At 39.9% G+C, this 27,101-nt stretch overlaps 1 protein-coding gene across 9 annotated transcripts in view; it reads left to right on the top strand.

Annotated features, from left to right (window-relative positions):
• The window catches only part of PTPRT (protein tyrosine phosphatase receptor type T), a 473,479-nt gene that overhangs the window by 219,246 nt on the left and 227,132 nt on the right, over nt 1–27,101 (top strand). For all 9 annotated transcript variants that reach the window (XR_012631402.1, XR_012631400.1, XR_012631401.1 and 6 more), the window contains exon 7: nt 11,908–12,201. Coding sequence is in view for 6 of the 9 variants with exons in the window: in XM_074888115.1 (XP_074744216.1) it covers nt 11,908–12,201 (294 nt within the window). In the remaining 3 variants the exon portion in view is untranslated. The remainder of the gene's footprint in view (nt 1–11,907; nt 12,202–27,101) is intronic.

The following is a 27,101-nucleotide window of genomic DNA, read 5'->3' as shown; positions in this document are numbered from 1 at the left end:
ATATATGCAGATAATGCTTCAACATCTGCAGATTCTGTTTTAGGAAGATTTGTAGCACAGTAAATACTCTGCTAATCCTTGATAAAACCTTTTAACCTACTATTTCTGCCATTGGAAAACATATTTTGATGATATGGTTTTTCTTTGAACGAACCTGATTTGAGGTCTTGGTGGATATACATAAAACTTGGTATAATGGGAATCAAACATAACTTCTACTTTAGGTGAATGGGTTTCTGTTGCATAACCTCAAATGCAGGAGAATCTTGTCTGTGCAGGACCCAGGCTGACTTAACACTGGTTTTCAGGTACAGGACCCATTAAAAACACTTCAGTTTTACAGTCTAAACTCCATAGGCCATGCTGCAGCTCCAAAGTCTGAATAGGCTCCCACGTTTGTCTGATGGTAGGAGATCTTGATTTTATTAACTGTCTCAAGGACAACACAATAGCAAGCAAAGAATATGCATGTAACAAAAGAATTCCTTAAGTAACTGCAGACATTCTTGGGAATATTGGGACACTTATGAAAAAACAGTTAAACTATAACATCCAGGATCCTGGATCTCTGGTGGCCTTCAAGTCTAGGAAAAATACTGTGTTTGCTTTTTCTTAGTTGGGCTATTAAATTTATTGGAGTGGTCTGGCTTCTTGGTTGGGGAATTGCTCCCTGTGCTTGGACATTTTCCCCATTGTGCTGCAGCTGGGGAAATTACCACCTCTCACTTCCCATCCCTGGTAATTTCTCCGCTATTGGCTGCTGGTTGGTGGCTCTAAGAATAGATGAGCAGAAATGTCATTCATTGTTCACCACTGTAGATTGCTGTCTTAGGCCTTCAATCTCTTGTCTTTAATGGCTCCAAAATAGGTTCTTTCATACACAAAAGAGGTTTTGAAATGTCTCGTCTGTGCTGCTTCACAGGGAAGGTGGTGATACAGGATTAAGACTCTTGAAATAAAATGGGGTTTATCAGACTGAAGTTCATGATGTCAACCAGCATGACTTCTGAACTGTCTGCAAGTATAGTGCAGCATTAAAAGTGTAAGTGTATTGCGTGGGTTCAATCTCCATGGATCCCTGTGTTCCGAACCAAGCCATGCTTCAAAAGGATGAATGTGATTGAGAAGAAAAAGAAGACAGAAAACAAATTGAATGTAGTTTGCATTGTCTCTAAATCAGCAAGGCTTTTAGGTCTATCTAGGTAATACCAGATATTTTTGAACTGTAACTTATGAATAAGGTGAAGATCATGGTTCAAAGCCCTGTTCAACTTAAGGTAAAATGGAATAAGCAGAAAAAGTATTTTCTGAAAAAATTCTTCATACTGTTGGAGCATTATTAGGATTGACTGTCATGTATTCTTTCAGTTCCATTCAGAAGTAGCAAGTTTATTTTTTTTCCAGGAAAAAGTTGGAATACATAAGTTTTAATGTAAACATTCAGATTTGGGAGTATGTCTCTGTGTAGCAGGCAGACTTTCTTCTTTTGTGCGTATTTTACACAAGCTGAACAGACTGGCATGTGGCTTAAAGGTGGCTTAAAGGTGGTATGTTCTGGAAATTGCCATGGAACTTCAAGTTGTTCTTCTGATGTTTATCTTGCTAGACAATATGATTCTTTTTGCAACCAGAAGCAAAGGTGCTTGCCACACTGACCTGTTAATAAAGGATTAGATTGCTCACATAGCTGTATAAGCAGTGTGGTCTTTGTGGCAGCAGAATAGTTACTGGCAGCAACTTGGTTCTTCTTTACACTTAGTTGCATATTTGTTGTCAGTAAAAGTGGAAAAATGATTAATCTCTGTGTTTAATTTCTGGGATGAAAAGTGCTACTTTAGGTGTAAACCATAGGACAATTTATGTAGGTGTTATTACTGTAAATGTTTTGGAATCTGCGTAAGGAATATTTAAAAAATAAATTTTTTGAAATCCAGGTATTAAAGTAGTTTCTTTAGGTTTCCTGGGGTGTATATCTGTACTTACTCCCAGAGAAAGAAGAGAGAAAACTTTTAAATTTGAAGGAAGCAAAGACTGCTCTTCCTTTGTGCTAACCATCTTCCTCACAGTCTGCCCGAGTATGTAATTTCAGTCAGTTAAGACAGGAGTGAAATCAGCACTCAGAAAAGTTCCTTTTAAAATTAGTCAGTTCTGATTCATCCAAGTTTCACATGAATACTGACTGAGATCTGAACTATATTCTTGCTCAGATTAATATCAAGAAAACATGCACTCATGTGGCATCCACTCTTGAGGCTTAGTTTTCTGGATAGTTTGTTCGATGCTGCTTCATGTGATAGAGGTATGTTTGTTGAGAAGTTCCTAGGGTGCTGCTTTAGTGGTGTGGCTCCCCAAGATCCCTGTTGGAAGTCTGTTATGTGCTATTACAGCATCATCTCTTTAGAGGCCATGTCAGATTTGACTTGCTTCCTCGTGGTCAAATGTGATTAGTGTTTTTCACAGATCTGTCATGGGAAAATAAATGCTTAAATGAGAACATTTTGCTTTATGGGCTAAAAGAGCCTAAATTTGTATGTCAAGCCTGGCATATGCTTCTCTGTAGGGGGTCATAAAGTCTGTAGGCTGGAACACAAGACTGCATTCAGTCTCTGGCCCTACAGCATCCACTAATCATTGTTTTCACTTATGCTGATACTTGCTTCACCAATCTATTGTGAGAATTAACTATGAGCAGTTCCATGAAATGCATGGGCACACACCGGTGTCCTCACTCTTTAAGTTGACCCAGCTCTGGGGTACATAATATATTTGCAAGAATAGAGATCAGTATCAGTGGTGTAACAGCAGAATGGACATCGTTGAGTCTACAAGTCCCTGCCATGGTGGTCTCACATGTTTAAACTCCAGCCTGGCTGTTGCCTCAGTTCTCCTTACTGCGCCTCATCTGTTCTGCACATCTCTAGGTGGTGGACACGGGGTAAAGGGCAATGGGATGTTTAATTCCCCACTTTGCATTAAATGAAATGAAGAATCTTGCCTCAGGCTTTTCCTGCAAGCCTAGCAGGTTGCTATGGATTAAGCTACTTAATCAATCCAGACAAACCATTCTGTGCTGCTTCGTAGTAGTCAATACCTCCAGTCACTTGCCATTTCAGCAGCTTAGTGACTAACAATCTTTCATTCTGCAGACAGAGATGTGCCAGAAAGCAAAAGTTGCTAAATAGCCACTATAGACGAAGCTATAAAATCTTTTTGTCTTCATCCTTTCCCACCATCATAAGCTGGTAGCATAGCAACTGATGAAGCTGCTTGAACTTGAGTTGACCTGAAATTACATGTTTCATGGTTTATGTGTTTATTCCCGCCTTTCTACTTTTTTAGGTGCTTGTAGAGTTTACATTTTCAGTCCCTATGGGAGATTAGCAGCTTGTTCATGCAGAAAGCTGAAATAGATTTAATAAGACATGATATATGAGTTTAAATAGTCCATGGAGTTAGAAACACGAGAGCTAAAGCTGACCCTAACTGGTAGAGAGGCCCTTCTTTTTGATAGGGTGTGGATGCAATTTTTCATATCTTTGTGCAGACCTGGTGGAGCCGTAAGAAAGAGCAGCCTCGCAAAGACCAATGTTTCAAACTGTAGTGTTACAGAATTGGCTGTTAAAGAAAGCAGCGTAGAGTGTGAATGTGCATAGATTATAGTAACCCTGGGATTTCTCACACGGGGAAAGAGAGAACTCAGACACGGGTTCAGAAGTAACCAAGTAAGCAACTTGAGTGACTTGGTCATGCACAGTGGCAGCGGTTTCTAGTGCAGAAGTCAGTATGTTTTCACCAGTTTCTGGAAAGCTCCAGTATTTTCATCTCAGTCGCTGAAGGAGAGATGATGCTCAGTTCTCATACGGTGTGATACTTTTGTAATTACTGTATTCAGATATGTTCTTATGTTAAACCCTAACTCAGTTTTCTTCATTGGTCATTTCAAGACTAATATGAAATGTTAGTCCACACATACCTGATGTGTCTGTCCTTCAGGGCAAGTTCCAAGAAATGAGGGAAGTAGGAAAAATTAAAAATGAATTACAGAATTACGGAATCATCTAGGCTGGAAAAGACCTTGAAGATCATCTAGTCCAACCATTAACCTCACACTGACAGTTCTCAACTACACCAGGTCCCTGAGCGCTAGGTCGACCCAATACTAATTGTTGTGTGAGGAAAATATATCAAGGATGAGTTTGGAGAACAGGACTTGGTTCAAGCGTCCTGGACATGCTCCTGGAGGAGCAAAATGGAGCAGTTAGGTGCTGGTTAGAGAAAGTATGGTCTTTCTATTTTTACTGGTTTTTTGGTCAAATGAAAACTGAACCTTTTTTCTATGTGTGACATAGTCTCAACAGATTCGGGTAAGACGCTCCAGCCTCAGAAAAGTCTTAGTAAGAGATTGAAATTCTTTCTTTGACAAGCACTTTTAATTATTGAATTATTAAATGAAAGGGCATCGCTGTCACCAGTGCATGCTCTGGCTGCATATATAAAAGGAAAGTGAGTTGTGCTTATCTTTTCCAGAGAAAAGCATAATCATTTATCTTCATGGGATGATTTTAGACTGCAGCGCCTGAGTTCTGCTGCCCTGAATGAGGGCATTCAGAGAGCATTCAAAGAGCGTACAGGTGCTCAGTATTATTTCTTGCTGAGCAGTTCTTTGCACAGCTCACTTTGTGGCTTCCCCCTTAATAGACTAACTGATCTGATACCTCACTGTATTTCACACTGAAGGCCAGGCACTGAGAAAATAAGGATAAGGAGGTAAAATGCATCTCACCTAAATTTTAATACCAGTCAAAAGAGGGAGGGATGAGGGAGCAGTTATTTTTATCTGTCTTAGATTTAGGTATCTACCATAAGAGGAGTCCATTTCTCTCCATTGACTATAAAGGGAACCTGAGATCACTAGGACAGGCTTGAAATACAGAAGCTACCTAGTAAAAGGTAATTTAAGGTATTTGTAATCAGCCTAACTTCTTAATGCACAAAAGTCTTTGTGTTGGGCCTCTCATGGTTCATGAAAGTTCTCTGTAAATAGAATGACATTCCATAACGGTGTCATTCCATAAGCAATAAGAAGCATACTACTGCTCTTGTTCATGATGACATTTTGTAGCCTTTTTGCAGTTGAAAAACTCAGAAAATTACATGCACTTTAAAAATGAAGTTAATTGTCCATGATTCCCAACCCTGGGAGTTTGTCATTCTTAGAGATTACCTAGAGAGACTGCCTGTGCACTGTATAGGGTAGCACTCCTATCCATGGGAAGAAAGGTTGCCTTCTAGCCCTCTCAGTGCACAAGACTTGTGTGTTGCTGCAGTCCAGATTCCCACATGTTAATACTGAGCCGTTAGGGAGCCGTGGGAGAGTCTATAGTCACCTTTTTTTCCTCTTGCAGTACAAATGATGACTCAAAGAGAAGCATTCAGTTCTAATCTATGTGAGTTCTTGTAATAAGCTTTACAATTAGAGCACACAGTCTTCCATCTAATTCACTTAATTTACGCTGGGAAATGAGATACTGTTCAACTAATCCGATGCTATTTTCCTCTTTATTAGAAAATGAAAGCATCCTCTGAGGCTCTGGTGGGATTCAGGCTAAGCTTCTGAGGCACAAATAGTGTGAAATGCTAATGAAATAGTATGCTACTGTAATTCCCCTTGGTATCTGGTGCTCCCCTCCTTTAACCTGTAACGCAATTAGAAGAGTTGGTAGGAGGCAATGGGCCTCTACCAACTCCTTCTGGTCTCAGGGAGACTTTGTAAATTATTATTTTTCTTAAGATGACACTAATACAGATGAACTTCCTTCAACCAGGGTTTGTTCCAGCTGTCTTGCATGGTAACTGCAGTGCTTTCAGGAAATGGTTAAGAAGTTTTCTACTTCTTTGTAGTAACTCCTGTAAGCATTACTGTGTTCTTCTCTTTAAACCTAGGTAGCCCAGTTGCTTAATTTAGAAATACGTATTCAAATCACCAAGGAGCATTTCCACTGCTTCTTAAGGGGAAAATACATAGAGAATATATATTCTTCATTTTCATCAGGCTGCAGCAGGTTCTCCCTTCGTATACAAGTGCTACACCTACACTGTTGTAGGATGTAATGGAAATAGTCTGTAGGCTTTGAATTTTGGAGTTTGGGGAATGTCAGATGAGCATCCTGCCAAATATTTGGTCTCTTGCTCCATTGGCTTTCTTTGGTGCTACTGATTGCTGTCCCCTGAGATCCTCTCGTTTCTTGTTGTGCTGATTCTTTGACCACTTTGCTCAATTCTTTCACATCTTTCTGGATCATTTTTATTTTCTCCCCCATTTCTTGTCCATGAAACGTATGTCAAGTCCCGCGTAGACAAGAGCATTATCTCTTAAGGGAAAAGTGAGAAGAAAAAAGTGCATGACATGCTGTGGCAAATGAGTATTTTGTATCATAGAGTTACTTACCACTGTGTTAGTAAATTCTGTATTGGGAAGAAGCATCAGATGGAGAGTTCAGATGGAGAGTACTGACTTTAAATTTGCTAATCTATAGAACAATATAGCAGTGCCTAAATGCAGCCCCCCACTTACTGCTTTGATGTCCTAGCTCTTTAGCTAAATAACCAACCTGCCACAAGCTAAAAGGGTAAATTTCCATTTTTGTCTGTTAGTCTTTGATTACTAAGCACATAAGCATCTTGTGGGTGATGGTTCGTGAGGATGAATGCAGTGTTGATCTCGACGGGGGCAAGAAGAGCATATCCGCAGGGCTGCATCACACAGTGTGGGAATGCTCATGGAGGATAAGAGGTTAAATTTTGCTGTGTAAGCGTGATGTTTGCCTGCTGGGCTGCTCTGTCTCATAATGGGACACAGAACCAACAGTAAAGGCTTTTGCACCTGCAAAATGTGTAAACCTGTGAAACTGCCGCCCCTTGCTCTGTAGGCTGTAGAAATCCTGAATCTTCCTCTTCTCTCACTTTCCTGGAGTTTGGCGTTAATTAAATATTCAAAATCGTTGATTTCAGAATTGGTTCTGGACACTTTTCTTTGGGAGCAGACAGACTGTATTGGTCGCTGGTACAATTCACCCATCCAGGTGAATTAATGAATCGCTTTATTAATGCTGCTGGCACTCTCTTCCAACACGGTTGACATGTGCCACTGCTGTCAGCCTGTTACATTACTGTGAGGCAGATCTGAATGTCTCTCTTTGAGACAAAAAACTCAGTACAGTGTCAGCACAGTGAAATAGTCTTATGCTAAATACTGTAAAATCCTTGTGCCATTTCTTTGTGCAATAAATGGGACTGGAAGTTTGGACAATCACTGGAAAACAAAATTCAACTGCTGCATTTATTACAATAGTAGGAAGCATGCTAATAAGCTATGCCAGTATAAATGCTGTCCTTCAGAGCTCAGACTGCTATTGCAGTGATGTAAAACTAGAAAGGGTCCTCATGGATGCTGCTCAGACAATCAAGTGAGTCTGTAATAGCCAGCAATAAGGTAGGCAAACAGTTGTGCAAAGATAACAAATTTGGCCTTAAAGGATGGAAGAGCAAAAAATAGGAATGAAGGCATTTTAACATGATTCCATTTTTTCTTAAAACAGCTGGGTTTGCCTTCATAAATGCACATTTAAGTACCTACATTCTCAATAGCTTTTAAATTGTAACGCTCTGTGGCTGTTGTGTAGAAAACTATACCGATAACGTTTTGTTCTGTATTTTTTGCTTAAAAAAGTTCCGAGAAGCTTGAAATTGAGTTCCCTTGCCTTCCAGTCCCATCCTTACCTGTTTGGCAAGCGCAGTCCGCAGCTTCTCATTTAGGACCCTGTGGGAAAAGCTTACAATTCCCATTAGTCGGGGAGTAAGCAGTATCGTGTTTGAAAACATCTTTTGGTAGCAGCTCTCATCTCCACCTCTTCAACCCCCAAAGAATAAAAAACGCTGTGTCTCTACTGATCTTATTTTTAGAACCTGTGCTGTATGTTGTGTATATGTGAGAAAACCAAACAGGGCTGTCTGTGTGCATGCTAGAGCTGGCTTCCTGCTGCTCTGGAGGTCTGGCTATGCGTGGGGCGCACACAGCGGATGCTTTGGAAGGGCTTTACAGGGTCATCAAGCAGTGTAAAAGGTACAGACTGGATGGCCCAGCCAGATGCAGACCTGCATTCCTCCTCTATTTAATGGGTGTGACAGGCTTTTCTAGGTCCTCTCTAGTTTTGTTTTCTGATTCTCTTCAGTCCTACGTTTATTTCAGAGTTTGAGAGAGTCATGTTACAAATTTCATGTGTTGACATGATTGTTCAGTAATGAAATAAGGTAGAGGTTAGCACTTCAGAAACAGAACTGTTGAACTTGCGTTATACTAGTGTTTTGTGGCATTAGGGGTTCTTTTTGTCCAAAACCATCCATAGGCCATCACATGCAAATGAGGGTTCATGGTTCCCTTGACTGTACGTTTTGTCAGATGATCTTGCTATGAACAAGGAAGGAATTTTCAAAAAATAAAAGTTTTACACATACAAGAATTAATGAAGCCCGTTTTTGTTCAGTGTCTAACAGTTACTTACAGCTGACTTCCTTAGAAAATCACATAGAGGAATATTCCAGTAGCAGAGTAGAAATACTCAGGAGCAGTTGTTGAAGAGTAAAATACATGGGTTTTCCACAGTAGTTGGGAAGTACAGTGTTCATTGCAGCAAGCCTGTCAGAGTTCAAGCAGAGTCTGAATGACACTCTTAATCATATGGTTTAGTTTTAGGTAGTCCTGCGAGGAGCAGGGAGTTGTACTCGATGATCCTTGTGGGTCCCTTCCAACTTGAGATATTCTATGGTTCTATTTGGTCTATTTTAGTCCTTCATGTTAGTTTTGTTTTCTCACACTCTTTGCATTACTAAACTTTCTGCCATTTCAAAGCCCTAACAGTGGCCTTTTGTTTCCTTGAAAGAGGGCACCTGGGAACCACGTTTTTCTGTGTCCTTCCTGAGTCTGGGATTCAGGCTAGATATTGTTCCAGTTGGAGCAGTCCAGTTCCAGATGCCCTTGTTGCTGGGGAGCCCGTGGCTTTCTACTCTGTGCCCAGAGGAGGAGGGAGAATGGCTGAAAGGGAGCAACAGGCTAGACACAGCTTGCAATATAAAATACTGTCTGGATCAAATGGGGCTTAAAATATGGTTGATCACAATTACATGTGTACAGGGCCAATCTGTCACCATGTTTATTTAATCAAGGTCGCGTAGAGATTTTAATTAAAATAGTGAGCTCATAACATCAGGCTGGTCATCTGTAACTGACAAGTGTATTTAGTTAAAAGGGCAAAAAATGGTCCTTATTTATGTGCTAGTTTTGCTAAATAATGGGTAACTTGTTTAGATCACTTGCAGTAATTTGGCACAGAGTGATATAAAAAAAATTGCTACTTGTCCAGTTGGTGCCAGTAGGAAAGAGCTCATTATTTTCAGTGGGGTGGGATTGAGCCTTGAATAACTACTGTAATGGCTGCTTATCTTTGTTTCTTAAATTTGTTAAGATGGAAGCAACAGTTTAAACTCCTAATTTTCTAATGTTCTGCTGCACCTGTTTTTCAAATGGTACTTAGAAAGGGAAAAATTAATGGGGGGAAAAAGGGGAAACCATCGTCACTTTTGGGGGGGTGTGGAGGTTTAGACTTGGCCTCAGATAGAGAAGACAGTAATGCTGGGTGTCTTCTTAATTTAAATCAGTTTGGTAACAGTAGTTTCTAAACTTGCTAGATGAGACTTTCATGTCTGTTTATCACGACAAACTGCTCGATTAATTAAGCTCAGTCCCATAAAGCTCTTCTAACTTGCAATCAAATCCCAAAGTAACCTGGATCATGTTGCTATTGAAGTCTGCAGCCCAGGAGAATGGAGTTCAATATTTCATTTGTCTTGTGTTCAGCTATGATGTGACTTGTGAGATGTCATTTTCGCATTAGGAATAAAAATCACTAAGTCTATCCTTTAATTGTCTTGCACCAAGAAACAAGTAATAAACTGTTTGTGATTTATAATAATTTGATTTTTAATGAAAATATATCTACATGCATTTCTTGAAAACAAATTTCTTGGAAAAATAATCTTACTAAGTCAAAACATAATTAGCCTGACATTTCATATCAGAAAAAGATTCTGTCAGGAGTTATGAGAATTGTGCAAAATAAAAGCAGAAACAAACACTCCACAGAAAACTTAGCTTGTGACAGTAGTTTTTGTTCATGTTGGACACCTGCTACAATTGCAATTCAGATTGCTTTTTTTCAGAGGTACGATGCACAACTCCTGCAGTCAGTCTCAAGGAGATAGTGTGGCTCACTGTTATTAGTTAGCCAGAGGAAATGAAATTAAGCAACATTTCCGTTGATCATTTTGTATAATAATGGTTTCTGTGCATTTGTTTCTCTTCACTGAGCAGATGGTAACCTGCAAGACTTCTCCAGAGGGGAAAGTCCCATCTTCCTCCCATCATGTGGTGCTCAAACTCCTTTGTTCCACATTTCTTCCAGTTCCCTGGGTTCTTTGAGGAATCACCTTTAAGAAGGGTTTAGAATAACTCCCACGGAACTCTAAAATTAATGTCATGCTGTAACATTTATAGGTTTCTTTTTCCGAGACAGAGATGTCCTTTTTGTCACCTTATTTTCACAAGAGAATAGAGTTTGTGTCCTCTGGGCTGAGGGCAAACCACATTAGAGTGTGACAGAGAGAAAGCTAGATGAGATTAAAGAAACTGCTCATAATCTTGCACAGTTCAGCTCAGGTTTTCAAAACCACAAGGCATACACTATTCATGCAGTTTCCAATATGCAAGTGTTATTTATACACTGACACAGAGGGGGAAAAAAATAAAAATCAGGCAGACAGCCAGAGCCCTGTAGATTGGGGGTTTTTTTGTAGCTTTCATCAAAGGGTGCTGCTGAGATGTCTTTTATTGGTTTGCTTTTCTTTTTATCACAGAGGCGATATTCAGCGGCCAGGTTCCTGCCTCCTCATGATGCTTTTCAGACATCTAGGCACTCTTCGAGTGTCATGCAGACTTTGCTTGAGTACCTGTGCTCATGAAGTTAAGCAACTTAGCAATCGAACATGACAGGAGGTGTTGATTCACTGTTGCCTTAGAATTTTTTCTTAGTTCTGAGCTACCAAGAGCCCCAGTTAGTCAGTTTAGCAGCATCCTGACTGCTGATATCGTTGACCATGGGAAGATCCCTGGTGTTTAAATTTGCTAGTATTTTCTCAGGCACACAGCCAGTGCTTTGATTAAAAAATCTATCCTATTTTTAACCTTTATTTTGCTTGGTAAAATCACAAAATGAGCAAGTGATTTGAATTTTCCACTTATTGCTAATTGTGTCACATGAAGCATTACACTTTGGCTGAACCACAATACCATGATCAATGATCGTCGTATTCTGCTGTGTCGGGTCACAGGGCAGAGGAAGGGCTGTTGTGCTGCAGCCTTTTTATATGTGGTGTATGCTAAATGCACTCGGTCTTCTTTATTTAAGACTCTTTCTCCCCTCACTTTCCAATATTATATTGAGTGCTATTGCTCATATGCTTAAAGGAAGGGAAAAGTATAAACCTTCTGATCTTTTAAAAGTGAGTTTTCTGTTTTATTTTAAACAGAAGTTGCTTTGTGGTTACTGTATTTTTGCAGGTGTTTCTGAATTGGTAACACTACCCCCAGTGTAACGGGCTGAATTCCTAGTGAAAAAAAAAAGCAGCCAAATTCTTTTCAGTAACAGATTTAATTCTTATGAAAGATTTGGTAAATGACAGGAGAAACTGTGCCTGTGTAACAAGAGATGTTGTGACAGTCTTGCTATACAGATACATAACGGAAATTGGATCCTTTTGATTCTTTCAGGCCTCATGATTTCTTTTTGTCTACAGAACCCCCAACTCCTATCGCCCCTCCCGAGCTGCTGGCTGTCGGAGCCACGTACCTGTGGATCAAACCCAACGCCAACTCTATCATTGGAGATGGGCCCATCATATTGAAAGAGGTGGAGTATCGGACAACCACTGGGAATTGGGCAGAAACGCACATTGTAGACTCTCCTAATTACAAACTGTGGCATTTGGATCCTGATGTGGAGTATGAGATCAGAGTGCTGCTCACTCGCCCCGGAGAGGGAGGCACAGGGCCCCCTGGACCACCACTCACAACAAGGACCAAATGTGCAGGTAGGCTTTCTGCTGCTTCCCAATACAGCACAGATGCCTTGGTTCACTTGCTAACAATTTAACAAATGGTCCTTCACACGTCCTTACTGTAGATGTGCTTTGTCAGTGATCTGAATTGACATTATGAATTTTGATATAGCCTGGAATATTTTACTTTTTATTCTATAGGCAAGTGTTTAAGAAACTGTTGTTTTTGCACATGTAGTGTGTTTGCCAGACTTTCTGCTAGAGTGTGTGGCTGCTTTCTGTTGAAATGGGCAAGCAGATGAGAGTTTTCCAACCAATTTTCCAGTAGGCAAACTGTTCTTAAGACTAGTCTATTATAAAATTTTCACCCTGTAAGTACTTACAAAATATATGTTGTTCTTGGATAATGGTTCAGCATTGTTTATTAACAAATTGACAGTTCTATCAATTTATGAGTGCAATGTGGTGAAGCAGGAAGCATTTAGTTTTTAAAATACATTTTTGTATTCCATTTGATGGAACTGATTCTTCTCACTTCTGACAAAGAAACCTGTTCAAACACTGTGCAGCGTCTTCCCTTTGTCTTTCATATTGGAACAGATCAATTTTGATCCAGTCATGGGAAAAGTCTATCTTCTTTTTAAGCCATATTGGCCTCCCCAGGAAAAACTAAAGGATCATATTCCTCATGTTTCAGATATATTGGCTATTCGTCCTGTTTTCATACATTAATCATTAGCCATTAAGGGAAATCAAGCTCTGTGCCTTGCAGTTTTCTACCTAGCAGCTTTTTTCCACCACACAACTGTCTTCCCAAGGTTTGCAGTTTTGTAATTTTTGCAAGGTCCTTACTGTGGTGGGAACAAAGGGCAGAGACTAAAAGGCTGCTCTCCTTTTTCTACAACCTCCCTTTCCTCCCCACAAATTAATGGTTTACGGCAAGTGGATGTAAGTAGTGGAAAGCTTATACAAAAGCATTCTGGTTCCTGTTACCCTTTCTGACCAAATAGCAAGTCTGAAGTGTGAAGAATGCATCAAGAACAGCCAGATGCCATCCTGAGATGGGATTAAGCAGTGCAATGTTAGCGTTCCTCATCCGCTGTCACAGCATGAGCATCCCCAGCAACATCCTCTTCCTCTACCAGAAGAGGAAGGCTGGCAGGTTGCATTGTGGGGTGGAGGGGCACACATCCTTACTGCCTTTCCTTTATTATACAGGTTATATAAAGCAGTGAACATTTAGTGTCTCCTTGAGAAGAATTGGTTAAAAAAAAAAGAAATCTGAGCATGAGGATCTGGCATGGAGGAGTTTGCTATATTCAGCACCTGTCCATTGGTAGGAGACAGGTTGGGAGGCTTTCCTGCAGCTGGGTGGAAAGCGTGAAGTGATGTTGGATGATGTCCTGGCCTATATTGGGAAATCGGCACATGCTCTGCTACTTTGTCTTTTGGCTGTCTCCCCCCTTCACTAAAGTGGTCTAATTCTCTAACCCTCAACAGAAATAAGTGCAGACCTGGCCTAGGACTGTGCATTTGCATATGGAAATATGATGTGCTGAGATTTGGTCTGTAGTTTATGCGTTGTGACTTTGCAGGCACACTCTCTGCAGCAGCCAAACTTGCTAAGTTTTCTGTATTACCTGTAAAGAATGCTTCCTTTAGTTTAATTCAGGGGTCAAAAAACCAAGGATGTTGGCTTTGTGCTTAATGATGTCTTGTACTAGATCCCAAATTGCTGAGTTTCCTTGCTCAGCATAGGTATCGACTGGCATTGTGAAGGATGACGTAGATAATTTGTTCAAATTGGCTAAGCTGAGCCACTCACTATTTTCCATCCTAATTTACTAATGAAAATCTAACTGGAGAAGGTCATTCTATTAATGTTAGATGTCATACAGAGCTTGTTGAGATTGATGGTGATGGCATTTATGTTTTGTTTTGGGCATTGGGTAGGAGAAATTGTAATGATCTTGATTGAAGCATGGACTCGAAGGAAGGAAGAGACATACCCAATATCTAAAGATGTACAACTTCCACAAAATGCCAACTGAAATGATAGGAAAATGCAACTCATTATTCCAATTTCTATATGTTGTGAAACTCCTTCAAAATACCCTATTTTGAGGGTAATTACACAAAACTTCCACTGTAAAGATTTTAAAAAATGTGCTGAACCAAGAAAGCAGCACTGCTTCCTTGATTTGTCTTAGAGTACCTAATGAATGACATCAATGAAAATTGAAGGGTTTTTTTAATAGTTGAGGGATGAGTGATGGTGCCTTCCTCAAGTGAATTTTTTGGTTCTTTTCTTTGTCATTACTTTTTCTTAGCAAGAGGGAAGTACCAAACTCCTACACATTTGTACGCAGTCAGTAGATGACTGGAGTAGTCCTGTTTTGCTGGACTGTTTAGTGTTGGCCCTGTGTTTATTAGGCCCACTAATAAAGATAACAAAATTGACTGCAGAAGTAGTTGTAGAGAGTATCGCCTATACTGGGGAATTACTCACTATTTAAGTTACAAGAAATCAGTGTAACCATAAACAGAAGGTGTCTGCAACCTTCCAACAGTGAGAAGTCAATGTCCCTTTTACTAAAAAAATCTTCTTAATGTCTTTTCACATAGACCTTGCATACTTCTGTGCTAGGGAGTCCGAGTAACTGCCAGCATAGTCTTCAATTTAGGCACATATTGTGAAAAGATTCTTATTTTTTATTTTCATCTCTAAATTAAAGCATGATCTGGGGAGGACCATGCTTTTCTTCCACTTCAAATCAAGTGACAGAAGCTCATTTATAAAGTTGCAGTTGTCTGCTGTGAGTTTCTTGACTGTTGGCCTTGTATCAGAGCAAGAGCATGACCAGAATGGCTCAGCATGAGCTTAGAAAGTCATTACACCATGACACAACTCTTATCAAGATCATTCATGATTTTCAGATTTTTGATCAGAGTGAATGGAAGTTATTTACATGGACTTTAAAAAGTTTTTCATTATATAAACCCCATAAAAACTAATTATGAAAGGTCTTGCTCTAAATGAGCACAAAGAAATTTTATTAAACTCGATAATATCTAAATTTCTATAAACAGTATGTGCCTGGGCATCTGTTATCCCACTGGTGATGCTTTTGGTTTTCTACAGGACAGCATTACAAGACTTCATTTATATTTGATCTTTAGAAATGATACTGAAAATTAAGTCCCAGCTTGTCTCCTTCCAGGAAGAGCCAACTGCCAGAAAAGATGACAAACCCTGCCTTTGTAAATGAATGATTTTTTTGTTGTTGTTATTCTGGGTTTTGCGTTTTGTTTTGTTGTATGTGGATTTGTTGTTGGTTTTTTTTTTTTTTTTTTTTTTATAGACTCTGATAGGTTGTGACTTGGGACAGGAGAAGATTAAATGACCTTGAGGCATCAAACAGTAAACTGTCAGTCAGAGGGAAGAGTGGCTCAGCAGGGAATGGGGAAAAGAGAAAGACTGTTTAAGGTTAAGAGCAGACATAGCGGTGAGGAGTGGTTAAAGGAAAGGAAGATATAAAATACTAGTTTTTACTCCCAAAATAATAGATTGGGGGACATAGCAGGGTCAGAGTAGTATGTCTGAACACAGTTCACAGTAGTGCCTAGTGGTTCAGCACTGGTTTTCTGAGTGTGTTTTTTTTCTAGCCATCCTCAAGAGTTAAACAGAGCTCTTTAAAATCCTTGTTTTATGGGCTTCATTCAAAAGAGTATGCTTTGGAATTGTGATTTCGGCAGCTTGGGGCTTGTTTTCTTCTCCGTGCTTATTTACTATTCCCCTGCGTTTTTTCTTTCCCCAGTTGCCACAGAAGGAAGAATAGGGGAGAAGTCCTTTTTTCCCTGTGGTGGGTGGGAAAGAGAAGACCTTGCAAATGAGGTCATCGTTGGAGGGTGGAAATCTCATCTGAAAAGTGTTTGCCTTCTCATGGAATGAACTCACATGAAAAGCAAGGCCAAAGAGTAACATTTAAATGAATATTAATAAAAGGACAGACTCTCTTTAAAAATAATATTTAGACCTGATTAAAGTACTACCTGGAAAAGCTATCTTGAACATTAGCTTCTCTGCTTTTTTGGATGATGACAGCAGGTGACTCATAAGACAAGGAGGGTTCTGTGACCCTGAGACTTGGAAGCAGGAAACTTTCCAGAATGACAGGAGAATTGCTTGGTAAGGAATGGGAGGGGAGAAAAAGTCCTGAGAAACACCATAATCTTCCCACAGAAAAAAAGGTGTGGCAATGAGTCTTCACAGAACAAGCTTACCGTAATAGGAGGTTTGTCCTCATATGAAAAAATTCACATGGATCACATGGCAACCTATCTGGTAAGATAAACTGCTAGAGACTGGGTTATTCAGCAGGAGGATGCGATTTAGCTCCCGGAGAAAGGAGCAGTTGTCAAGATCAATACTCAATTTTTGTTGTTGGCCTAGGGAAATAAAAGTTAGTCTTGAACGATGTTGCTGAATTCAATACTCCTTTTAAAAAGGAGTCAGGATAAAGTAGCTGATATAAATGCAAATAATCTGTACATTCAGAGTGTCATACGGTATTACAAAGGAGTTGGAAAACTTTTTCCTTTAGTTATTATTAAAGTACTTTGTTGCCATGAAATCTTGAAAAGTTTACAAGTCTGAGCAGCTTTTGCCATTTTCTTGTTGTTTTAAGACTGCAATTTCATATTTTATAGAAATGATTTTGTCTGTTGCTCTGTTACAAATGTTAGAAAAAGGGGGTGGTTGTGTGCTGTTATGGAATGCACAAACTGAACAACCAGAAGGTTACTTTGTTGTGCGCCGAGTTAGTATGAGTTGTTACAACAGGTTCAAAAATACTTCTGATTTAATTTTAAGGTGATAGGTCCCATTAAATAGGAAACATTCACATGTTAATGTTGAAAAATAAGATTCAGGGTTGCTATGCTGCTGCCTTCTTTTTTTTTTCTTTTTTTCCCCAAGCTTACAAAAAAAACCCAAACCTGAAAAAACCTGATATATGAGTCAAAGCACTACACAAATGGCATATCAAGTGATTTGAAAGAGAGCTCTGTACGACTGATGTGTGGGTATTATTAGAATCACTGATTCACAGACTTATTTAACTTGGACTTACTCTAAGCCTTGTCCTGAAACATACGTTCATCTTCCTATTAATATCAGTTAAATTTTACCTCTTAGCTCCACTGTCTTCCATAACTTTAAATGTGGACATGGGGAAAATAGAAGTTTTTTAGCAAGATTGCCTACTTGGAAAAACACTTCCTATAGACTATTAGCAGTGAAGAAAAACCTTACCTGCGTTTCTTGTTTTCTGTATTGGTAAATGTTGTGAGGGATTTTCTTCTCTCAGCTATGATAAGACAAGCCTTTGCAGTGCATGTTCTGCTTTTGCTCTCTTGCTAAATTCCCTGAAACAAAGGTTTGTGTAGCACAGTGAAATGCATTTGTTCTTCTCTTGATAATGCCTATTCCCCAGAGCTGCGGAGTGCTGCAGGTGAGCTGTTGGGAATGGCAAGATCTTGTGTCTGAGTTTCGGTATGTGGATCCCGCAAAGCCTGTGGGACTGGTACCCATTTTAGTAACTTTGTCCACTTAGCTTGATGATTGAAACTCTGTTTTCATTCCGCCTCAATAGCCTTTGGCATGTCAGCTCGAGAGGTAAGAGTAGAGTTACAAAAATACAATGTTCCTTCTTTTTGATCCTTGATCCCCATCTTGTGCTTGGAAACAGCCTGGTAGCATTGTTGAAAGACTGGGGCTTCATCTGTATCATGTCCTAACAGCTTAAGGCCATTTTGCATGTAAGATGATGATTTTCCTAGCCAAGTTGATCAAATAGATAACAAATGTATCTTGATTTCTGCTTTATTCTTTCCCCCTCCTCACCTAATTTTTGACAGAGTAGGAAGACACCATCTACCCTTTAAATAACAGCTGAAAGAAAAGGTGAAGTATTTCTTGATGATACGCATTTTGTGGCCATGAGCATGTCGGAGCAGTACACTTTTCTTGTCTCTCTTTGTCAGGTCTCAACTTCTTTTAGCCCGTAATGTGTACCTTCAGACCACTTGGACAACATAGACAGGGCTTCAGTTGAAACTACAGAGCTCTGTAGGAAGCAAAGTGTATTATTTCTGGTTTCTCTTCACATTGCAGAGGTGCAGTTGGTTGCATATATGGGGTGTTCCAAGCAGAAGATGTCTTGAGGAGCTATTAGTATCAAGTTATATTGGCTGTAGAAATGTGGTCAAACTGGAAAGATACCTTTCAAAGAACAGAGGGTAGATTAGATCTCTGAATTAGTTACTGGAAAAGAACTGAAAAAAGGAGCAGCTGTGTTGTCTGGGATATAACAACAGTGATGACCTATATGGAACAGGAGGAGCTTGGGAGGAGAAAGGGAGGTAATTAAATGGTGAAAGGGGAAGCAGAGAGTTTTGGTGCACTTTGGGTGACTGGCTGAATACAGGACTCCTGAAAATCCAGCTTGTTCGACCTGACAAGGTACTTGGTTTGGGGTGAGGCCATGGTCCATCCAAAGTTCAGGCACTAAATTCAGTGTGTTGGAAAGCAGCAATGTGCAGAGGAGAGGCTGGGATTTACTACTGGGGCACATCAGTATGCCACAAATCTGATACTTGTTTTTAGCAGTGACCCATGCCTGAAAATTCCCTAGTCTAGCAAAGCATGTCCACTATTGCCTTTAACCATGGTACATATGGTGAGGAATTTTCTTTATCCTGATCCCTGCTGAAGTCCTGAGGCATGTGGATTGATTGCCCTTATCTTAGTCTGCATAAAGACAGTTATGAATATAAAGGCAGTCATAATAGTGCTTTGGTCTGGATTTTTTTCCAGAGGGATTTTGCTCGCGATGGATTTAAATTCTAGGGATTTACTTTTTATCTGCAAAGGCAGTTTGTTATCCAGAAATAGTTTTTATTTATTAGGATGAAGTCTAGTTATTCATTTCCACACCACACTGTTTCTGCTTGGTGGTGTTGCTGTTTAATTTAATGACTTTCTATGATGTGGTTTGAATATAGCATTATTTTCTGAATGGGCAGGCTGGTCAATAAAATGACTACTTTCATAAAGGCATGAGGCTTTCATGCTAACAACAGTTCTTGCTAGTGATGGAACCTCACAACTTCTTCCAAAAGAAGTGAACCTGCCAAGCACTTTGTTTCACACCAGCTTAATTTAGGACACTGTTCTTTTTGATATTTCTTGGCTCCTGAGTTTTGTCCAGGCTTCATCCCAAACAGCCTGAGTATTCCTAATCTGAAGAGGCAAAAATGAGGAGAGAGAAAGCGAGAAGAAAACAAAACAAAAAAGCCCCAAACAATAACAAAAAACCTCATCCTGTTTTGTTCAACGCTGAGAAATCAGTGAGCACTGGTTGACTTAGTGGTATTGTAGATTTGAGACAGGCAAACATCTGTTATAGCCTTCTAAGTAAAAAGTGGTTTTGAATGAAATTTTAAGTGAATACAAACCAGTTTGATTTTTCTCTTGTTCCAGTTTTTCCAGGCTGTATTTCTACTTGCAATATGCTGGGCACACATGAAGGCTATGTACGAGAAGGTCACTGACAGGACAGTCAGGCCCACGTTAATGATTTCAGATCTTCTGGACTGGAGTCTGGACACAAGTGATGCACAGAGAACCTAAAACAAAATTACGTCAACTTCTGTGTCACCAAGTCACCCTGGGTTAATCAGGGAACCGAGTTCTCATCTTTGCACAACACAATGTTGTTTGAGTTTTCTTGTATGCATTCAGATAATTGTGTGATTCCTCTTTTTCAGCTCACTTAAAGAAACTGTAGAGGGAGGAAAGCAAAAGAAGCAGATATTTGATGTGTTAATAGCTTCTTTCCTCTTTGCTTACACAGCTTCATTTCAGCATCCTCAATTTAAGGGTATCTCCAGTGTGATCCTAAAAATGCGACTTGCCAGGACTATATCCTTAGCAAAGCTGGCACTGCTTTACCAAAGTCAGCATTTTACACCCGTTGAAAATCTGGCCCACAATTTGCAAAAATGGGCCAGGCACTCAGTCCCCTGCTAAAAGCAATTTATTTAAATTGCATGGTGTCTTTTAGTCTTCAGTTAAGTGGCATCTTTCATAAAATTTCATCCCTTATTACCATATTATTACTGCTTCTGTTAGTTTTTTGAGGGTGAGATGAGATGATCGTTTCCAGATGTCGCTTTATACGAGTGTGAAAAGCCCAGCTAGTGGGAGGAAACTGGAAAGGATAATGCTATGTGTGTATTCTTGCAGTGCATGTGTTAAGCATTGAACTTCCACTGAGGAGCGACTGAAGGGAGGTGTCTGTTTTCCTTCTGTGTGTAATATATACCATAACTCGTCCTGGGAGTGAAATGACAGACCCAGTCTTGCAAAGCATTTATTAAGCTCTATGGATTTGCATAGTCATGATCCTATCTTTGTCCTGGGACAAACACTGCTCACTGCTTCCTGCTTATGTTTGTCTTCTTGCTTTTCCAGAGACAGCTGAAAGACAAATGCCTTTCGTTTTTAAATGTATTTTTAATGTACACAAGTCTGCATTAAAAAGCACTCAAATAATAAGAGATGTTTAGAGTTTATACACTAAAAGTGCCCAATTTTAAACATTTGAAAGACTAAAATGCACACTAATTGATTTTCTTGGAAGCTCTAACATGTAATACAAAAGCAAGGCAGGGGCAAATGGAAGAACACACTACGTTTTTAACCTTGTGCTTTTAACCCTGAGATATTTATGAGACGTGTAGGAACAGTTTTGTTCCTTACATGTTTAGTTATTTTACATTTTGTCATAAATATTTTACCCTTTTATTTTTCCCCAGTGGACTCTGAAATATTGAGATGAACATGACTTCTTGTTTAACACTTGCCAACATATCCAGATGCGCAGGGGTGTTGCGTAGCTTGGGGGGGTGGGGAGAGCATGTTGATGTCTTAAATACTGTTGCGGAACCAGCAGATGGAGTATGAGAGTACAAAACCTTTTTTATAATGGTGTGTATGTCTGTCTGCACAAGTACGTTGCATTTTCATTCTGGTTGAGCTTGAAAATTGAATTTTATTTTACTTTTTTAACCGTCTGTTCTGTTCATGGACATTTCTGTGATCTGTTATGTTACAGTATCTGAACATGATAAAACCATGAACCAGAGCTCTCGTTCCCCTTTGGGGGATGCAGGGATCCCCTTGTTCACATTACACAGGTGGAGAAGCAAAGACCCCCAATCTCCCCAGCTTTTGGATTGTGATCCAGATGATTGCCATGGCCGTGGGACTGGGTAGGGGTTTATAAACTTAGTCACCATTTTAATTATTTGTTATTCCACTGAGTGCAATGAGGAAAAAAAAAATGCTTTCAACTCCTTCTAACTTATTTTTGCTTTTTAGTTTTATAAGCTAAAAAGCTTAAAAGCTTTTTCTTTTTTTCTTTTTTTTTTAAGATGGGCTTTTTGAAAATATGAAGCAGTGAAATGTTTTATGACTTTAGAAATAGTATTCAAGGAGACCATAGCTGTGACCATATCAAAGTACTCAGATATTGCTGGAGAGGCATACAGGCCTGAGCATCAAAATCAGACTGACAGTTGTTATTACAATATATTTTACTCAAGATCCGCAAATCCTCATTTTAGCTGCCAATAATCCTTCAAATCGTTAAACTAAAATCTTGTGCAGAGACCGTTGGAAGGGCATTTAAAGTGAGACCACAACTCAGAAGATAACAAAATCTGAAAGCCTTAACGTCACAGTTTCCTCCCTGTGGCACTTTGAAAGGTTTTCTAGCATTTACTAGAGAACAAAAAAGAAGCAGGAGGGAAGTAGGTCTTGCAATTAGATCCAAACCTCCAGAAGTTGATTTGTCAATTAATGAAGTTTGACGAAAATCTTTGGTGAGCTTGAAAGATTAGATTATATATCAAGGAAGTCCGCCACTTTGAAGATAAAGCCTTCAAGTGATAAATTTATTTAATAATGTTTTTAATAGGAAGATAAACTGTTGGCGTTGTCTTTTTTAACAGAGGAGGGAGAGAGGCAGAGGACTGGGATGCCAAATATAAGAGAAGGAATACTGAACTGAAGGCAATCTTATGTATGAACTACTGTATATGTGTGTAAGTGCAAACCCAGTCCTTCACAGCTGGTTTTATTTTCCTCAGATGGATTATTTGTTAGCCTACTATCAGAGTAAAGCTTTCCACCTGCTGTTCTATAGGTCACTTCGCTATAATATTTATTTTTGCATTCATAACACATTCCTCTGTAGAAAGAGGAATGGTTCTTTTTCCTGGGCGGAAAGAAGCCCATTGTCACTAAAGAAACTGCCTGAAAGCAAGTCTACAACTGCGATGGTTTTTTCTTTCATACAGAATTAAAACTGTGGTAAGCTGATTCAGGCAAAGCGGATACCACTGCTGCTGTAAGAGAGCCCACATGTCTTTGAGGTGTTGCCAATACATGCAGTGGATTAAAATCCTGGTGTAAAGTGTTGCAAGTTGCATCCTATAATGTATAGAAATCACCACATTGCATGTTGCATCCTATAATTTGCTTTGTGGGGATGGAAGGGGTTTTAGGTGATAAGTTTCTTGTAAACACTGATTGCCATCACATCTCAAGGCATATATGATGTTTTTCTTCAAAATCACTTGACAATGCACATGTGCTAGTTTCAGTTGTAAGACTCCCCTTTCCTTTGTGAAAACTCAACTTTTTTGATTCTGGGCTCTGTCCTACTCTTCCAAAGAAATCAGGAACCACAGAATTAAAAGATGAACTTTGCAATACCTGACATAAAATCCATGGTGTAAAGATGAGTTTTGTACCTACTTCTGGTGTTCCCATTTATGTGCTGGAGCTGTTTTCAATAGTTGTTGCTTCCGATTAGTGTTGTGCACGCAAACTCCGGATACACACCTTCTGCCAGCCTTCCACTGTCTGTGAAAGACTTCGGCAATTTATAGCTTTCCCCTGATCCAGCTGGCACAGCAGAGCAAATATTTACTTATTTTCACACAGAAGCAAATATCTCGGTGTAAAAGAGTTGGAATCTCACTCTGTGCAAGCAGGTGCTTCATGAAATATTGGTACATTATGCTGCAACCGATCAGGAGTTTATATTGAATCTTCCAAGCGTGTCACGCTGCTGGCAGCGCAGTTGGACCGAGGCTCCCAGGTTAGTGTCAGTGCTCCCGGGTGATCAGACTTGGTTCATTAGTATGAGTGATAGTTTGTCTATCCTTATTTGTCTCTGCCTATGTCTCAATGTAAAAGATGCTCTTGCTTGTACCAAGAAATAATCTCCAAACCTGATCGTGGTGGTTTGTGCTAAAAGTAATATTATCTTGTTAAAGTACTCTTTAGGCTGTAGAAATGTACCTGTGTGCTGAAGGCATAATCGTTATCAGCTTGTTATTCCTGCCTTTTCTCTGTCACCGGGGTGTCCCTTGGCAGTAAAACACTGAGATGTTTTAAGGTAAGTGTTGTTTATCGATGGAGGGGAAGGCAGAGCATTGCCTGTGATGCAGATGTGTTAAGCAAAGGCAACGTTGTTAAAAGTGCAATGTAAGAACCTAAAAAGTAAGGAGTGGTGGGATATTTTTACTCTGTAGCAAAATACTCTAAAAATTCTTTTCAATCAACATCCTGTTTGCTGGGGTGTATGTTTTCTGTTCTGAATTGCTTCAGTGCTGTTGAGTTTCTTTGTTCAGGAAAAGAGTTTTTTCTCTTCTGGTTAGAGCAATTTCACTAAAATATTTGCACTTCATCACCTTAACTTTGTGCATTTCTTGTAACAACAATAATTAAAAATGAAGGAACTTCTGCTCATATGTTAGTTCTTAAACCAGAATTTTCCAGTAACAAGCAGATCCTGTGACGACCTCCTCTCCTTTGCAACACGCAGCTCTGAAACACTCACCCTTTGTCTCATTTATTCAGCTTGTTAGGGTAGAGTGTCTGCCATGAAGAATCTATAGGGTGCCTGGCGCAGGAGATCCTTTTTTATTTTTATGAGGGGGCACAAGCCTGTCTTCTGTTTTTCATGCTAGGTGTCTAAAGGTTCATCATCCACAACTGCATTTGTTCCACTTAGAAGCTGATTCTGTTAACACCTGCAACAAGATGCCATACTTTTCCAAAATGATGGGAGTTAAGGAGAAGTAGGAGCAGTTGTAGAAACACAGAATATACCTGAAGCTCAATTTTAGATGACAGTGTAATGAATTAATATTAAAATCTGCATATGTTCTGTGAAATGTACTGTTTGTCTAGCAAAAATAACTGAAGGCTATTTGACCTGCTGTTGGCATGGCCATGCTTGGCATTTGCATATATGCAAAAGATTGAATTTTCTACTCAGAAGTGCTTTGCCATGAGGTCAGCACTGGGTGAGGTTGGTGGGGAAGGGACGGGGTCTTCATTTAAATATCCTCCAGAGTACTTAGGCTTCAGAAACAGCAATGTTTTAAAGAATGGGAAGTGAGCTTTGCTTTTTTCAAATACACTTCTCATTCATAGTATGAAAAAGGACCTTGCAAATAATTCAGCATTTCTTTGTCTGTGATTGCTGCGGTGTGTCCATGATTACCTAATTTCAGATCTGGCAGTGTTAATCTCTACAAAAGTGCTTAGAAATCACAGTTTAAATTAGTGAAATGGAAAGGATTATGAGTTGCTATGCTATTCATCTTACAGAAATATTATAATTTTTTCTTGTATGAGTATTAGGAAGAATAATGTCAGAGCAATACGATGCTATATACAACTCATTGGGGAGGAGGCACCAGAGGTTTTTGCAATTGCATCTGAGATCTAGAACTGTGTATTAGTTTGTGACGCCAAGGAAACTGCCCTGCTCTTCCCCTGATCCAGGGAAGCAGGCTCTGGCAGCCGTGGGGCTGGTGTTCTGTGTTACTGTGGCCCAGCTGCCCCTGGTACCTGATGCTGACTGCCCCCCTGCCCTCGACAGTGGTATACGGACTGTGTGATTTCTCAGAGTGCTCAGCTTGCGGGAACTCTGGATTTATAGCTTTTGTGTTGGGAATGGCCCATCGTTCAAAATGCATATGAGAAGGTTTTATAAATGAAATCACATCTGATTGCTGCTATAAAGAGCACAAAGATTTAGACATCTACATACATTTTTTGGCTCACCAGTCTCTGCCTCATTCTTAAACAGGTTTTGCATGTGAGGCTGTTTCAGCTAACTCAACTCTTCCCTCCAAATGATGTTTTCTCCTGCTGTCTCCAAGTTCTGAAGTTGGGGTCCAAGTTTCCTCCTACATCACTAAAATCCTGTAACCTTCTGTCCCTGTAAAACAGCTTTTCCATGCTGGATGATGTATTTCTCTCTCGAAGTAGCACCTGTCCTCTGCTAACCGTCCCACTTGGCACAATCAGTTTTATCCATTTGACCACTTTCAGCTGGATTGCTTAGACCTTTTCAGTTGTCAGGAAATCTTAACAGTTACTCTCTTAACCCAGACATGCCCACCTAGACATGTGTTTGTCTGCTGACCACATATTTCCCATTGTAGGTACATAACTCTAAAAACAGGTTATCCTCTAGAGGTTAGGCAAAAAAGGGCAGGACAAGATTAAATTGCTGCCTGAGCTACAGACTTCATAAACATCGTGCAGAAATCTTCCATATTCATCACAGGATGACAAAACCTGCAACACTGTGCATGAGATTTGCACAGGAATCACGAAATGGCATTGCCTCTGATCATGTACTTGAATGTGTTGACAAATAGGAATGCTTTTAAACTCAAATACCTTTAAGACTTTATGAAACAAATCCTGCCTTAGGTTGTCCCCAGGGTTAAGGACCAGGGTACTACTGGTATATCACCTTCAACATTTTCTTTCAATTTGTCTTCCTTAAAGGAGTCAGGCTGAAATAGCAAATTGTAGCCTGCAGCACTCCATCTGTTCCCTCCTGAGAGCATGAGGACACTGTGAGATGCTCTGGGCACCCTTCACACCACTGCAGGTTGCCCTGTTGTGTATTCAGAGCACAGAAATAACAATAACGTGGTCATATTCTGGGCAGCAAAACTGAGCAATTCCCAGACTGTGTTGACAGGTCTATCCTTAAAAATCCTTTCTGCTTTGCTTTTGTGATATTTATGAGAGTTACAGTACTGCTGGTCCAAAGAGCTCAAAAATACTGAGTCAGAAACCAACTACCTCTTTCCCCACTCCATACATAGTAGACTCTCACTAAATTTGTTTTTTGTTTGGTTTTAAACCTTGCTTTTGCTTATCTTTTCATCAGTATGTGATAGTCACAAGTCGCTCATTCATTCTCCATGGAAAACTGCAGGCATTGACCCCCTGCTTCCAGGCTGCTTTCTATGTTCCTCCTCTCTGCTACATTGTTCCACCTCAAGATGGAAAATCTTTCTGTAGTGGCAAAGCCGATGGCTTTCCCTGTGATGACCTGGCAGAGGAAAATGGGAGTTCATTTTAGTTGTGTGGTGGGTGCATGTCTAGTTCTGTGAATAAGGAGTTTAAGGCAGGGGGCAGGTTGCTAAAACAACTTTCTTGGATCTGCTCCCCGTTTGCCCTCATGTCCAGCCCCAAGAGAGTCAACAGATGGTGGGATGTGGAGCCAGAGCTTTGTGCTTGGCTGAGAACGTGGCTGGAAGTGCTGTTCTCCAGCCTCCAAAGGCTGCTGAGAAAGATTCCCTCACTACCTGCATTTACTCTTTTTGCTGTACTGGAGGGGAGATGGCAGAAGATCTGGTGCCTGTTCCAGAGATCCCCATAGAGCATCAGGGATGTCTTTGTTGCGGTGGAAATACGCGGCACTGTGGCCTCTACTGGTCACAATTAGCTCAAACAATTCCTTTGAGCTTTCTGGGTTTCTTAT

The sequence above is a fragment of the Strix uralensis genome, chromosome 18, assembly GCF_047716275.1.
Source record: "Strix uralensis isolate ZFMK-TIS-50842 chromosome 18, bStrUra1, whole genome shotgun sequence".
NCBI classification, from domain to species: Eukaryota; Metazoa; Chordata; class Aves; order Strigiformes; family Strigidae; genus Strix; species Strix uralensis.
This window is presented reverse-complemented; position numbering and strand designations above follow the sequence as displayed.